This window comes from Pezoporus flaviventris, unplaced genomic scaffold, assembly GCF_033815535.1.
Source record: "Pezoporus flaviventris isolate CSIRO_AGI_PZ_B2104156 unplaced genomic scaffold, CSIRO_AGI_Pfla_v1 ptg000268l, whole genome shotgun sequence".
Classification (NCBI taxonomy): Eukaryota; Metazoa; Chordata; class Aves; order Psittaciformes; family Psittacidae; genus Pezoporus; species Pezoporus flaviventris.
This window is the reverse complement of record NW_026892815.1, coordinates 31268-47814: the sequence shown is the minus strand read 5'-3', so window position 1 is coordinate 47814 and position 16547 is coordinate 31268. Positions and strand designations below refer to the sequence as shown.

Sequence of the window (16547 nt, the reverse complement as noted above, 5' to 3'; positions counted from 1 at the left end):
ACATTAACCCTTACCCCCTCCCCTCACCCTTACACCCCCCCCCCCCCCTCCCTAGGGGTGTCTCCCCTATGGCGTGCATCCCCCCCCCCCCCCCAGCCACCCAGAGGCGCGGTGACGGCCGCATTGATGCGCATCTCCCGTTCCCATAGTCCCATCATCATCATCATCATCATCATTCCTCCCCCCCCCCCAACCAAGCCCCCCCCCCCCCCCCCCCCAATTTGGGTGCATTTTGCAGGAGCTTTTGGTTCCTAATCCGGGGCCTGGGCTGGCGGGTGTGATTGGCCGCGGCTGTCACATGGTGAAAGTAACTTTACGGGTCGCCAGCTAGTAGGAGGGCTTTATGGAGCAGAAAAACGACAAAGCGAGAAAAATTATTTTCCACTCCAGAAATTAATGATCATGAGCTCTTATTTGATGGACTCTAACTACATCGATCCGAAATTTCCTCCATGCGAGGAATATTCGCAAAATAATTACATCCCAGACCACAGTCCGGAGTATTATAGCCGGGGCAGGGAGCCCAGCTACCAGCACCACCCGGAGCTGTACCCGGTACCGCGACCCTCCTTCCCCGACCGGCCCTTCGGCTGCGGGGGGCTCCAGGCACCCGGCAACCCGGCCACGCTCCAAAGGGGACCGGGGCCAGCTCCAGGAGGGCAGCACCTCTCAGAGAAAGCGCAGCAGCTCTGCGAGCAAGCTGCCTTGTCCTCCTCCTCCTCCACCACTCCTTCCCCAGCCCCTCCAGCCTGCAGCCAGCCAAACCCCGAGCATCCCACCAGCACAGCATCCAAACAGCCCATAGTCTATCCCTGGATGAAAAAAATCCACGTCAGTACTGGTATGCAACTTTTATTTTCCTCTTCTGTCTCTCGGCTCTTCTTTTCACACCATGCTCGCTCCCTCTCGCTCTCTTCCTCTCTTTTATTTCCTTCCCTTCCATGAGAGGCTTTGGGTTAGCACAATTGAACTGGATTTACGACTCCGAATGGGTAATTACACCCACCATAAATTTTATAGCCGAGCTACTGTGGGCAGCCTTAGCCATGTGGCTCGCTCTGTTATGTATGTGTGAAACTCCGAAAGCTTTGTAAGGGTGCATAAATAATTCAGTCTTTTGAGCCAGGGAAACCCCTTCCTATTAGAATAGAAACTCTTGAGCTGCCCAAAGCTCTTTATTACCTATTTAGCCTATTACTTTTGTGTTTTTTTCCCTCCCCACCCCCCCCCCCCCGGCTCCTCCAGTCCCCTCTCTCCATCCACGCTGATTTTCCTTGTGTGTTTTTTATTTTTTTGTTGTATTTTTTCCTTTTTTTTTTTCTATTTTTTTTCCTTTCCTTTCTTTTGTTGTTTGTTTTTTTTTTTTTTTGCCTTTTTTCTTTTGTTCTTTTTTTTTTTTTTTCGTTGTTGTTTTCCTTCCCCTCCTTTCCAGTGAACCCCAATTACAATGGAGGCGAACCCAAGCGATCCAGGACAGCCTACACCAGGCAGCAGGTTCTGGAGCTGGAGAAGGAGTTTCACTATAACAGGTACCTGACCCGGCGGCGGCGCATCGAGATCGCCCACTCGCTTTGCCTCTCCGAGCGCCAGATCAAAATCTGGTTTCAGAACAGGCGGATGAAGTGGAAAAAAGACCACAGGCTGCCCAACACCAAAGTACGAGCAGCACCCGCAGCCCCCGCCGCCGCCTCCACCGCCCCGGCGAGCACGGCCGCGGGCGACGAGCTGCCCTCGGCCGCCGCGCAGGACCCGCGCACGGAGGATATCACCAGGTTATAAACCCCCTCACCCCCAACCCCAACCCCAACCCCGCACACAAATGACTCTGGATTATTTATAGAATCTAATATATATATATATATATTTTGGTTCTTTCCCTTCCCCCCTCTTTTTCCCCCTCGTAGTTCTTTTCTTATGATAATATGATGATGATGATGATGATTTTTTCCTGTGCGTATAAAACCCAACGGGTGTCCCGTCGTCGTCGTCGTCGTCCCCCCCTCACACCCCCACCCCCGAGACCACGGGCTTTAGGTGCATGTCCGGTAGCATGAGGCCAGGTGTCTGTACCTGCGGGGTTTTCTTTTATTTTGGTTTTTTTTTTTAACGCCGTTTCAAGGGTTTTATTTATTTTTTGAAGAGCTGGGGGATGGGGAGGGAGCTGGGGGGGGGGGGGGATGGGGAAGGGAAAAGAAGGCAAAAGGGAATCTTCTGTTGGCTGAATGGAAATGGAGAAATGATGGGAATATTGGACGCCAAAAGCAGACGAACCAACAGCAAAACAAAAGGGAAATGTAGGTATTTCCCCCCCCCCCCGTTTTATTTTTCTCTGCATTACAAATGCACAATGAGCGAAGGAAGTTCTTTTGTAGCAAGGTGGTGTTGGGGGGGGGGGGGGAAGCTTTAAATCGCTAGAAAACGGGAAAATAAAGGGCAAACAAAACGCTACGAAGCAGCACACGAGGCTTTGCTGGGCAAACTGAGAAGGCAAAGGGCAGTGCGAGAAAGCCCGAGTGGCAGATGGCAAGAAATCAAAGCAGAAGAAGGTTTGAAGCAGTCGGTAGCGAGGGCTTTATTTATATTATATTTTTTTTTCTTTTTTTGTCGTGCTTATTTGTGGTTTTTTGGACCCATTTTGACCTGCTCATTGTAAACTTGCAATAAAAGAGTTTTAGTGTGTACGTGGAAGTCCCAGTGTTCAATAAACCAGTCAGTGTGAATTAGTTTTACTTCTATGTCTGGTGACTTATTTGATCCCCTATATCCTCTACCCCCCCCCAACACCCCCCCCCCCATCAAACCCGCCCCAAAATCATCATAATAAGGATAAGAAAACGCTGGGACAATGTGCAATGGAGCCCATGTGCACCAGCGGCTGCTTAAGTTCAGTTGAAGCAAGCCTAAAGATAACTCTCAGCTCCAGGGTTTTTAGGGCATCACCACTGCCTTCTGAATGTCAGAACATAAAAAATGGGGGTAAAAAAGGAGGAATTGGGGCTTTTCAGGCAAGGGCTGTGCATTGGGGGTCGCTTCCAGGCTTGCCTCTGTGTTTTCTTGCCCACCCCGCAGAAAATGGGTTGGGGTTAGGTCCTCTTTGAACTTTTTCTCGTGGTGTTTTTGCAGTTTTTATTATTATTATTAGTAGTAGTATTACTAATCATTATTATTATTATTACTACTATTATTATTATTACTATTTCTCCTGCTGTCGTGGTGCCCTCGCATCGACTCATTCAAGCCAAGAGGTCACATTGAATTTTGCCCGGTAATGAAAAGCCTCTTTAATAATAATAATAATAATAATAATGGGAATAATGACAGTAATAGCGTTAATAACCCCAAGTCATTGCTCCTGGCCTTTGGAGGCGGCCTGCGCGTTGCCAGCAATAGGAGGATTTTAGGGTAAAACCTGGGTGTCCCCCTCCGTTCCTGAGCAAGGCAGGGCAGGGGGTGCAGAGGGAGACGCTGGGCTTGAGCTTTCCCTGCTTTGTTGGTGAATGAGGCCTTGGTTTGGGAAGTTCGCTGCTTAAAAATCCCCATGGAAAGAGGCTGGGAGAGGGAGGCCTGCTGGAAGTGCCCCCCCCCCCCCCCCAAGCCTGGGACCTTGAGGTGTTGGAGGGGAGCCTTTGCCAGCATCTTTATGGGGGTTTTATTCTCTTTATCTGTTTGCTTTCCCCTCTCCACCATCGATTTAAGCTTCCAGGGAACAAATTATGGTCTCAGGCCCCTTTGTGATCGCTGGGGGATGGAGGGGGAGAGGAGGGTTCCCATTTATCCCGAGGAGTTTGTATGGAAAAGCTCATCCGCTTCTTTTCCCCTTCCCCTCTTTCACATCCTCCTTCAGTGATATTAATACAAGGATGAGGCTGGAAAGAGAAAAGATATCGACAGGACCCGGAACCATTCCATCTCCTCTACGGAGCAGGGAAAGGTGTTGGGAGCCAGTTGGGATTTGGGCTTTTTCCAAGGGAGATCCCAGCCTGTGCAGCTAAGGAGCAGAAGGCAGATAAAACCCAGGCCTGAAACCACAAAATAGGGTAAAATAGAGTAAAAGAGTGCCAAAGAGAGTAAGATGAAGTAGAGCAAAGTAGAGTAAAACGGAGCAAAACAGAGGAAAATAGAGCAAAATAGAATACTAACCTAGAGATAAGATAAAGCAAGATAAAATAAGATAAGAAATCATAAGATAAGAGAACGTAAGATAAAATAAGATGATGTAAGACTAAAAAACAATAATAAAATAAAATAAAATAGAACAAAATTAAATAACGAGCAGGAAACAGCACCTAAAGCTCGGCCCATCCCGTGGGAAGTTGGGTATCTTTAATGTCGTCTTACATAGGCAAGAAATCAAAGCAGAAAGAGGGCGATCGGGGGAAAGGGATCAGGAAGGGAGAACAAGAGGTTTAGAGCAGGGAAAAGCAGTAAAACCACGGGGAAGGGGCAGCCCCAGGTGCTGGGATGTGGGTGCTCCCCCCCCCCCCCCCGAGCCTCCCAATGCCCCCAAGCTGAGGCAAGGCAGCCCCCAAAATCACCTCGGGGATGAGGGGCAGAGCTGGGCATCTGCAGTGCTGCGGGCTGGGCTGGAGGCAGGAGGAGGAGGAGGAGGAGGGTGGGAGGAAGGAGCATGGCTCCAGGTTGGGTTTCTCCCTCTTGGATATGGGGGATGTTGGAGTTTGGAGCTGTGGGAAGGGGCTCTGGGGGGCGGTGCTGTACCCCCAGGCTGAGTGTATCCAATATGGGGGGGGGGGTGCTGGGGGTGGCAGGACCCATGGGTGCCCAGGGTGGGCTCCTGCCTACGGGAGGGTCCTCACCCCGCATCTCCCCCCCGCTTTGGCTGTGGTGCAGAGGGAGAGGGGAAATTACATGAGCAAGGCTGGGGGAGTAGGAAAAAAGGGGGGGGGAATGGAAAGAAAGGAGGGAAAAAAGGGGGAAAAGGGAAAAGAGTAGGAAAGGGGAGAGGAAGGAAAGAGGGAAATAAAGAGTAAAAAGAAAGGGGAAAAAAGGGGAGAAAAAGGGAGAAAAGGGAAAAATGTGGCGAAGAGGGGAAGGGGAGAAAAAGAGGGGAAAAGGGGGGAATGGGAAAAAAGGGAGAAAAAAAGAGAAAAAGAGGGAGAAAAAAGGAGAAAAAAGGGAAAGGGAAAAAGGGGGAAGAGGGGAAAGGGGGGAAGGAGAAAAAAAGGGGGAATTGGAAAAAACGAGGAAAATGGGGGAAATGGGAAAAATGAAAAGGGAGCGGGAAAAGGAAAAAAGGGGAAAAAGGAGGATAAAGGGGGAGAAACAAGGGGGAAAGGAGAAAAAGGGAGGAAAGGAAAGGAAGAAAGGGAAACTAGGGGATATAAGGGGAAAAGTAGGGGGAAAAGGGGGGCAAAGTAGGGAGGAAACGGCTGTTGGTGCTGCAGGAGCCGGAGCCAGGCTCCCTTTTAGGCTCCGGCCGCCTCCATGGGAAGAGGCTCCATGGAAAGAAACTTTCTGGAAGTTTGGGGGGGGGGAGAGGCCGGAGAGGGTTCACAGGGAGGGCAAAGCGGTGGGGGCTGACCCCGACCCTTCCGACCCGCCGCCTCCCACCCGTGTCCCCCCCGGGGTCCGCGGACACCCATTTAGAGGCCCCGAGGCTGTTCCGAAGGGCTTTGGGGGGGGGTCCCATAGGGATGGGGCTGTGTGGGGAGGGGGCAGATGCGCTGCGTGTTGTGGCATTGTCTCCACGCCAAAATAAGCCGGGAGAAACAAGGGGAGAGAAGGGTGAAGTGGCGGCCAAACTTCCCTCCCTTCTTTTCCTCCAGAGATGCTCTGCCTCCCGGCTGGTCCAGGAGCGCTCCCAGCCACGTAAGTAACCCCGATCTGAGGCAACAAAAATGACGAATAAAAATGAAAATAGCTTAAAATAACTTAAAGATCCGTAAAAAAAAAAAAAAAAGAAATTATCAAATCAGAGCAAAAAAAAAAAAAAAGGAGACCCTGGGAGTTTGGGAGGTGAGAAACAGGGTGCAGGAGGAGGGGGAAGCAGGGATTTGATGGCGATGCAAAAGAACCCCGGCTTTCCCCAGCGGGATGGAGCTGCGGGACAGACGGGCAGGCAGAGGGCTGGATGCAGAGCTGCAAGGAAGCAATGTCCCCCCCCCTTCCCCGATCCCCAGAGCTCATCCCTGCGCTCTGTGCCCCCCAGCACCTATAGATGTGGCTGCAGGAGGTACCCCCCCCCCCCTCCGGGGGCTGCATTGTTCAATGCTGGGATAATTCGCTTTACTTTGCTTATTGGGCTATAAAACTCCCAGCAACAACGTGTTTCTGGAGGCTCAAATGAACATCTGAGGCCAGGGCGCTTCCCCCCCCCCCCTTTCTCCCCCCTTCTTTTATGTTCTTCGAGTCCAATTTGTTTTGAAGTTCCCCTGATAAGTTTTTACCGGTTCCTTTCGCAGCTCCCTCTTTATTTTATGCGATTTCTTTTTTTAGCTCCGCTTCTCTCGAAGCAGCTTCGCAAAGGGGCTCGGGCTTTGAGAGGGCTCCAAAGTCGCTTTACGAAGGGTTTAACTGGCAATAAAAGCTGGGCGATGGGAGGGGGAAAGGGTGAGGAAGTCTTTGTATCCAGAGCCTGCGAGGGCTGGTAACCCCTCTTAGATCTACATCAGCAGGCTGCGAGATTGACCTTCCTGTATTGCCTGTTAGGAAGGAAAAGGGATGAACCAGGGCCAATAACAGCTCCAGAGATGCTATGGGGAGATAACTGCGAGGGGTCCCCGTTTGAACTTTCCCGTTTGATTTTTGATGCGCTGGAAACACATTTCCCCCCCCCCCTTTTCCCCATCCCTTTATCGCCCCAGGGCTCTCCTGTTGAGCTGGAGGGGGGTTTAGCTCGTAGTTCACACGCATTACGGCTCCTTCCAGCACTTTCCTCGCAGCCCTCTCCCGTTGAACCCCTTCCATCCCCGGCGTTAATTGGAATTAAAAGCCAAAACACGAGCCTGGGGTTAAACGAGTGAGTTACGGGCTCGCCCCGGCCCTGACAGCACCTCCAACGGGCGGCGTTTATTTATCGCGCTCTCCTCTATCATTACGCGCAGATAGAGTTTTATGGACTTCCTCATCTGTCGCCGTGATTAATTCTGATGGGCGAGGGACCAAGCGGAACGTTTTACCTGGTCCCTCGTGTTAAAACGGGGTTTTTGGGGGCAGTGAAATCCCCTGGTTTCCTCCCCAAGCAGCAGCAGCAGCAGCAGCCACGGTGAGGATGCTGGCTGGGGTTTTCAGTCAGCACCTTCCCCTGCTCGCTGCCGTCTTCGCTTCAGGGCGAGCGGTTCCATCCCTTCCATTATTTTGGGGGGGGAGGAAAAGGGATTTTCGAAGGGGATTTTCCCTTCCCAGCTTGGGAAAGGAACGCGCATGGGATGGCGGAGTGAGCCAAAGAAAGAAGAGGTAAAGGAATGAAGCAGCGGAGGGAGCTGGATGATTCCCTTCTTCCTCCCCATTCTCTTCAGGAACGTTTTGCCTTGCTCTCTAATCCATGGCAAAATTGGCCGAGCCGTGGAATGGAGAAGCTGGAAAAGGGAGAGTTGGGACGGCTCCCTGCTTCCCAAGGGAGATTTGGCTCTATCCCCCCCCCAAGAAACTCTGCTTTTGGTGCATTTATCCCCTTCCTTCTCTCCTGCTTCCCGAGGAGTTTGCGGCCCCGATGACACTTTTGGATCCCTCGCTCTTCCTCCGAGGAAGAGGATGGGGTTCCCCCATCCGGAAAATAAGGAATTCTGGCAGGGAATGAGCTTGTTTCTCCCGCCGGGGGTGGCAGGAGGCTTTGGGGAAAGGGTTTCTCCAAACTTCAGGTGGGTTTAGGCTGGTTTTGAGCCTTTATTCCCCCTGTCCTGCTTGGGGGCTGCTCTTTCTGACAGCTGCCAATCAAAGCAGCCTCATCCCAGGCGGGGGGGGGGGGGGGGGGGGGCTCTTGCTGCCCCCTCCCTGCCTTATTTGGGGGAATTAATGGCAAGAAGGAGCACCCCCCCCCTCATTTCTTTGGCAGACCCCCTCCATTTGGGTGAGAAACAACATAACACCCCTAAAGGGAAGAAGCCCCCCCCCACCGCTCTGCCATCATAAAAATAGCGATTTTTAGCCCCAAAAAGGGGGTGGAAGGTGGGACACGAGAGGTGATTTATGGCCAGAGCATCTCCCACCGCCCCCCAAATCCTTCTTTCCCCCCCTTTTCCAAGATGCTGCTGCTGCGGCTCCACCCTCGTTCCCCCCCTTTCCCCATCCCCATCCCTCCTCTTCCTCTCCTTGGGAGCCGCTCGCTTTTTTATTCCCAATTAATTCCTTGATTGTGCAATCAGAAACTTAAACAAGCTGAAAGCGCTTTGCGGACCGGGAATTCGGGGCTCTTTGATGCTGCTGATTATTTATTTATCCTCTTTTTAACGACCAAACCGGTGCATTCCAACCCTCCTGCTCTTTCGGCCCCCTCCATCCCCCCTAGACCTGCGGAGCGATGCGCATCAGGGGCACGATGCCCAAACGCATCGATGCCTGCCTCGAATGGGGTCCTTTTAACCCAAAAGTGTGTTTCTGGGGGGGTGTGGGGTGTGTTTTGAAGCAGAGCCTGTGGATTTATGGACAGGGACCTCGAAGGGCAGGCAGGGATGCATTTATAATGATAGGTTATAATTATCCCCCGGGTTTATAGGGACAATTAGAGGCACCCAAGGCAGAGAGCGCAGCCGGCGATGCCTGGGGAGGGATAAAGCGGGGACCCCCACTCGCGGCCCAGGTACATCCCGACGGGATTGACCACCCCAACTTCCCATTGATTCCTATTCCTCCTGAATCCCTCCAGGCTGCTTCATCCTCCGCTTCAAACCCCACGATACCCCCCCCCGGGTTTAAAGATCCCCCCGCTGTCTCCCTATTTTAATCCTGTTTATTGCTTTCTCCCACCTCTTTTGCTATTTTATTCCCATTTTCCCTTTCCCAGCCTTTGATTCCTATTTATTCCTATTTTCCTGCCTAATTCCTATTTTATTCCTGTTTTTCCTGTCTTATTCCTATTTTATTCCTATTTTCCCTTTCTTATTCCCATTTTATTCCTATTTTCCCTTTCTTATTCCTATTTTATCCCTATTTTCCCTTTCTTATTCCTATTTTATTCCTATTTTCCCTGTCTTATTCCTATTTCATTTCTATGTATTCTTCTTTTCCCGATTTTATTCCTACTTACTCCCATTTTTCTATTTTATTCCTATTTTTCCTTCTTTATGCCTATTTTTTACTTTTTTTCCTATTTTTCCCTATCTTATCCTTACTTCCGCCATTTATTTCCTATTTTATTCACATTTTATTCCTATTTCTTCTATTTCCTCCCATTTCTTCCCAGTTCTCTATTTTTCTGTCTTTCCTCCTTTTTCTCCTTTATTCCCACTTTATTCCTATATTTTCCCATTTATTCCCATTTTCCTTATTTCAGCCTTATTTTCCCCTATTTTTCTCCAAATTTTTCACATTTTCCCTGTTTTACTCCGTTTTTTTTTTACCATTTTCCCCATTTTACTCCTATTTTTCCCTATTTTATCCCCATTTCCCCCATCTTTCCCCCTCTTTTAATCCCCCTTTTCTCCTCTTTATCCCCCCTTTCCCATGCCCAGATTCATTTTTGGAGGACGAGGAGGCTCCTTTCCCAAAGGAGGATGCGAGATAAAACCCAGACACCCCCCCCCACACCTCCATTGACCCCCTGGACCACCCCGGCCCCCCCCCAGCCCCATCCCAGCATCCTTGAAGTGCCTCCCAATGTTTAAAGAGCCCTAAAGTGTTTACGTCCAGGTTGGCTCCACATTAACCGGGTCACGACCCTGCCTTTGGACACAGGGACAAAAGGGACTGGGGTTGGGGGGGGGGGGGGGGGAACCCGCAGGTTCTGATGGCCCCAAACACCCTGGGGCGGGGGGGGGGGGGGGTGTGTTTGAATCCATCCCTTTTTATTTTATAATATCAATTATTTTACTCTGATTTTAAGGCTATTTATGAATTCTCCTTACTTTGGGGGTGGGGCAGGGTAAAAACTTGCTCTTGGGAGCCTTTAAATCCCCCCTCTTCTTCTTCCTCCCCCCCCCCCCCCAAAAAAAAGCTCCTTTTTGAGGAAGAAAAACCCTCCTCCTCCTTCTCCTTAAAGTCTTAATTCCACCTTGGAAATGGATTTATTGCCCCCCCCCCCCCCCCAACATCCTTTACCTTTACTTTTGACTCCGCTTTTTCCCAATTCCTCTGCGGAATCGGGGCTGGAAAAGGTTGATTTAAGGCTGGATTTGGAAGGGGGACGGGGGGAAGCATCCAAACAGCGGCCGAACGGGCCTTTGAGCAAGTTTGGCCGTGATAATAGCCATAAATAACGTTTATAGATTGGGTTTAATGGGGGGATTGGGGGGTGTTTTCCCGTTTGGGGATGTCAAAACCCGGCTTCAACCCTTCGGGAGCATCTTTAATTCTTCGGGGTATTTATTAGCAACGATACGCGGGGCCTGATGGCGCTAATGGGGAGCAGTGATTGCGGCGGTGTTAATTGCGCCGAGACCTGATTAGAGCTCATCACACCGCTGCTGGAAATACCGGCTCCGCTGTCGTGATTGTGCCTGTCGCGATACCCGCCCGTGTACTTTGCCCTGGACCTCGCATCCCGCTGCTCCAAGGTGCGGGGGGGGGGGGGAGAAAGGCGAATATTCTGTTCATTAGGGATAATGGTGAGGTTGTGATGGGTTTAATCCTGCTTTTTACTTGTTCATCCCAATAATTCCCGGTTGAAGCTTCTCCTTCCTGGAAAAACGATCCCGGGAAGGGGGTTAAATAGGGAATGGGGCGCAGGAGGGATGTAGGAAGAGGGGGAATCGCAGAACTATGGGGAGGGGGGGATTGTTCTCGCATCTCGTCGCATTTAGGGGTCACACTGATTTGGGGGGGGGGTAAATAGGGCAGGGCCCTAAATGACACACACACACCCCCCCCCCGCTTTTTGTTTGAGGGGGTTGGGATTTAAATACCCACCCCCCCGGGCTGGAGAGCATCTTTCCGGCAGGAAAAGGGCTTTTTCCCTCCTTATCTGAGGAGATAAGAGAGGGAAAGGTCCCTGCAGAGGTCAGGGACAGAGAAAGCCCTGGTCGAGGTGTGGGGCTGGGCACATGTTGGGGGGGGGGAGGTCATAGGAGGCTGTGAAGGGGAGGGGGTGAGGGGATGGAGTCCTAGGGCACGCAGATGTGGGGGGGCTGTGGTAGGAAGCTGGCCAGATGTGGGGTGATGCTCAAATGAGGGGTGATGCTCAGATGAGGGGAAATGCCCAGATGTGGGGCGTTGACGTTGGGGGGCATCCAAGTGTGGGTGCTGATGTGGGTGGGGGTGTTCAGTTGTGGGGTGCTGCTCTTTGAGGATGCTCAGGTCTGGGATGCAGCAGGATGAGGGTGCCCAGATTGTGGGGTGCAGGCCTGCTTAGGCATACAGATGTGGGGCGTCACCCTAAGATGCTGACCAGAAGTGGGGTATCACCATGCAATGGGGAGGGGGGTGGTGGTGCCCAGGTGTGGGGTATCACTGTAAGATGCTGTCCAGATGTGGGGCTGACACGTCGGTTGCTGCTTGAATACCAGGGGGCATCACCTCGATGGGGGTGCCAGATGTGGGTGTCACTATAGGATGTTGCCCAGATGTGGGGTGTCACTGTGGGATGTTGTCCAGATGTGGAGGTTGCCACCTTGGGTGCTGCTTGGACTGGGGGGGGGGGGGGTTCACCTCAACGGCAGTATCAGATGTGGGGTGTCACTGTAAGATGCTATCCAGATGTGGGGCTGCCTCCTCGGATGCTGCTGGGATATAGGGCGCTACCCACCCGGGTGCTGGGTGCTACCCACATCCAGCTGTTGGGTGCCTCTTCCCCATCACCTCCATGGTGCGCACACGTACATGAGCATCCTTGCACATCCACCCCGGGGGTGCCCGTGTGTGGGACACCCCCCCCCCCCAGCCCCACGCTGCGTGCTCCAGGGGCCGTGTCCATCCTTTCCTCCGACACACGCGGCTCCTGCCTTGCCTTTTCCCGTTGGAAAGCCAGGGAATTCCTTGGGAAGGCCTCCCGCGGGTGTCTGGCAGCGCCAAGCCGTAAATCCAAGCGCTTTATAGCCCTGCCAGCAGCTGTTTTAAAGCCCTTTCCCCCCCGCCCCGGCACCGCCGTTCATCTCCCACCCTCCAGGCCTGAGGCTCATTCACCTTCTCCTCGCTCCCATCCCGAATTTTCCCCCTTTAGACCCCACTAAATCCCTTTGGATCCTCTCTAAGCAGCTCCCGGAGCAGCAAATCCCCCCCCCCAACTCCTCGCTGCTGAGCAGCTCCCACATTCCCCCATCGCTGCATCCCAAAGGGCTGGGTTTGGGAAGCCCATCGGGAAAGATGCCTATGAGGGAAGGGAGCAACGATGCTTCCCTCTATGTCCTTTAGTTTCAGTGCAGCAGGGGGGAATATTCACCCAGCGAGGGGCTGGAAGGTGGAATCCATTGTTTCCTAGAATAGCTTCCCCCCAAAAATAGCTAAAAAAGAGGATTTTTGCTCTATATTGGAAAAATCAGCAAAAAAATCCCTATGAATAATATCGGAAAAGCCTGATTTTTGCCCTTTTCCCCCTCCACACGCATTGCTTTCCATCGGGTGCTGCCCTACGGAAGTTGGGGCTGGACGTGGGCTCATCCCTTCCCCTCCCCGCACCCCTCGGCTGGAGGATGCGGTCCCCAGCCCCACGGTAACCATGGCAATGGGGATGTGGAGCATCCGGAGCCCTTCTCTGGTCCCTCTCGCCCTCGTTAGCGGCGGCTGCCGCGCTCCTGCCATGCCGCCCGTATTTATCTTGATTATCCCAACGCTCCCCGACCCCAAAGCGCTGCTGCTGCTGGAGACGAGCAACGGGATCTGGGCGCGTTTGTTCGAGCATTCCCAGCCCTGGATGCAAAGGGGGGGGGGGGGCAAATTCCTTCCTTTCCCTTCCCTGCATCCCGAGCATCACCCCCATTGCCACGGCTACAACCTCAATCTCCCGGCCGGCGAAGCAGCATCCATAAAGGATGCTCTGAATTAAGGGTTTGGATGTATTTCTCCCCAAAGAACAGGGATTGGAGGCTTTTCCTTCAGCCAAACGTGGTAAAAGCAAGGGGTGGGGGAGTGGGGGTGCCCCATGGGACCCCTCGTTTGGTTAAAACACCCTGGTTTTGGGGGGAAAGAAAGCGGAAAAGGTCATTTCTTGCCTGGGAGGACTTCATTCCGTGCGTGCTCCCGCTCTCCCTTCCCTTCCTTTAGGCCCTTTTTAGGTTGAAAGCAGGTTTTGGGGTGCATCGGGGCTGTGGCATCACGGAGGGGGTTTTGGGGAGGTGATGGGGGGGGGACACGACGCCGGTTGCTTTCATTACCTCGTCATTGGCTTTCAGGGCACTGGGGGGGTTATAGGGATAGGGGGCCTATAGGGTGGACAGACCCACCCCATATATGATGTTATATGTGGCACCTGTGCTTGCATAGAGGAATGTGATACCTTTACATACGTGTTCGTGCGTGTGTGTGACCGTGATACCTTTACACATGTGTTCATGCATGCGTGTGACCGTGATACCTTTACACATGTGTTCACGTGTGTGACCATGTTAACTTTACATGCGTGTTCATGCATGTGTGTGACCACAATACCTTTACACATGTGTTCATGCATGTGTGTGACCGTGATACATTTACACACGTGTTCATGCATGTGTGTGACCGTGACACCTTTACATACATGTTCATGCATGTATGTGACCGTGATACATTTACACATGTGTTCATGCGTGTGTGTGACCATGATACCTTTACACATGTGTTCATGTGTGTGTGACCATGATACCTTTACACACATGTTCATGTGTGTGATCGTGATACCTTTACACATGTGTTCACGTGTGTGACCGTGATACCTTGACACACGTGTTCATGTGTGTGCGACCGTGATACCTTTACACACGTGTTCATGCATGTGTGTGGCCGTGATACCTTTACACACGTGTTCACGTTTGTGACCATGATACCTTTACACACGTGTTCATGTGTGTGACCCTGATACCTTTACACACGTGTTCATGCATGTGTGTGATGGTGGTACCTTTACACATGTGTTCATCCATCTATGTGACCGTGATACCTTTACACACGTGTTCATGCGTGTGCCTGCGCACAGGAAGGTGATACCCATACATACGTTTGCACGTGTCTGTGATACCTTTGCATGCGTGTGCACGCCTCTGCCTTTGAACATACCTTCACATGCGTGTTCACGAGCAGGTGCCAGTGGGACGTCCCATGTACCTGTGTGTGCCCGGTGGAAACCCACATGCCTGGCACATGTGTGCGCACACGCGTGGAGCGGGTGATGCTGAGCTGCTCCCCCCCGTGCAACACCACCCCCCATTGAGGCCCCAGTGTTGGAGGGCTGCTTCCCACCCCCTTGTCCCATCCAGAGGTCAGGTCTGGGGGGAGCCCCTTTAACTGGGGGGGGGGTGTCTTGGGGATGGGGGACCCCCATTTAAAGGGGGGAGGAGCTGTCCCTAACCCCCCTGGATGAGGTTTTCTCCTTGCCCTGGGGGTGGTTTTGGGGTGCTGAGGGCCCTTTGAGGGGGGATCCCCCCTCACATTTAGGGGTGTTTTTCGGGGGGGCATCCTCTATGTTCAAGCCATGTGCTCCGTGCACACGCGTGTTCCCATGCGGGTTTATGCAAGGGGTTGGGGGCCCCTGGGCTTTTTGGGGGGTCCCTATGAAGCCCCCCCCCTTTGTGCCAAGGCTTTTTTTGGGTTGGAAAACGGCGTTTTATTGTCTCCCTGGGTGTGTTTTATCCATCATGGGACAGGGAGGTCGGACACGCGTGTGTGTGCCCATGTACGTGGACACGCGTGTGTGCCCGTGTACGTGAACACGCGTGTTACATGCTAGAGGGGGACGTTTTGCTCTTAAGAAGCAGCTTTGAGGAGAGGAAAATGGGGGTAATTATATTAATATTAATAATATAGCAATATTAATATTAATAATAATAATAACAGCAATAATAAATGCCGAGAAGTGTTAATGATGACGGAACAAGGCAATAATAATAGTAACAATCATTGCAATAGGATTGCTAATGCTATTAATTAGTGATGCTACTATTAACGACAATAATAATATCAATAGCGATAATATAATATCATAATAATAGCAGTAGCATCAATGATGGCGACGATAGGGAAAATAGCAATAATATCTATAGGAATAACGAGAATAGCAATAACAGCGAAAATATCCTAAAAGCAATAAAATACTAAAAATAATAATAAAATAATGAACAAGAATAAATTAATAATAAAGCAATAGGAAGAGGAATAATATCAATAATAGGAATAATATATAAAACCATGTCAATAGAAACAGCACCGACAGCAATAGTAGCAATGATAGCAATAGGAGAAGATGAAAATAGCAATAAGGACAATAATATAGTATAATAATAAGTCAAATAATAGCAGAAGCAATGGAAATAATAACGTCGATACCAATAATGCCCAATAGATACCGCGAACGGTAGGATAGGATGAGATTTACGTTACCATGCGATTTAATTAATATGAAATTAAATTCCAATGGCAGCGATAACACCAATAAAACGCCAATTAATGACGTCATCCACCATAACGAGAACGAACATTAATGAAGGGGGGGGGGGGGGGGCAGGGATAGGGACTTGGAGGCCGCGTCCCCCCCCCCCCCCGAGGGAGCGGGCGGGCGGAGCGGGGACTCGAACTCGGGTCCTACGGGGGCGATCGCGGGGAGCTCCCGGGGGGGGGGGGGGGGGGGGCAGGGGGGAGCGTTACCGGTTGCTCCCCCCCATTCACGGCCTCACAAAGCGGGGTCGGGGGTTGGGGGGGGGTCCTCGAACCCCTCTTGAAGTAACGGGAACGGGGGGGTGCTGGGTGACCCCCCCCCGGGGTGCGGGAGGGGTTTTGGGGGTCGGGGTCGGGTTTGCCTCGGGGCAGGCGAGCGGGTGCCCGGTTTTCCATGGGGATCGGTGAAGTGTGTGTGTCTAAAGCGTATGGAATGGTATGAACCTATAGGAGAGGAAATTGCCTGTATAACAGCAGTTGGAAAGATGGAGTTTAGAATAAAACCTGAAATATTCTGCAGGGTGTATAATGCACAAGGTTTAATAATCATATCGAATGCATAATGTTTAATAAAAATATATAACGTATAATGTAGCTTATAGAATGCATTAAAAAGTGTAGAACGTATAATATATGCAATATTAAAAACATAAATTACATTATATAGCATTATAATATGTATTCTGTATCTATTATATATACCATAGATATATATATTCATTTTAATATGTAAAATGTATGTTTTTAGAACAAATACGTTCTATATATGAGAAGGATAATATAGATATATATCGGATCATTCAAAATATAATCATATATACTATATAAAATATTGTATATAATATATAAAATAGACAAAAAATATACATAAAATAGAA

General features: G+C 51.0%; 1 protein-coding gene across 1 annotated transcript; it reads left to right on the top strand.

Moving 5' to 3' along the window:
* Positions 1-298: 298 nt before the first annotated feature.
* Positions 299-1794, top strand: HOXC4 (homeobox C4). Its single transcript, XM_061443000.1, is given in 3 exon segments — positions 299-314; positions 317-841; positions 1433-1794. Coding segments are annotated over 3 exon segments (888 nt in total). The 3' UTR covers positions 1780-1794.
* Positions 1795-16547: the final 14753 nt, after the last annotated feature.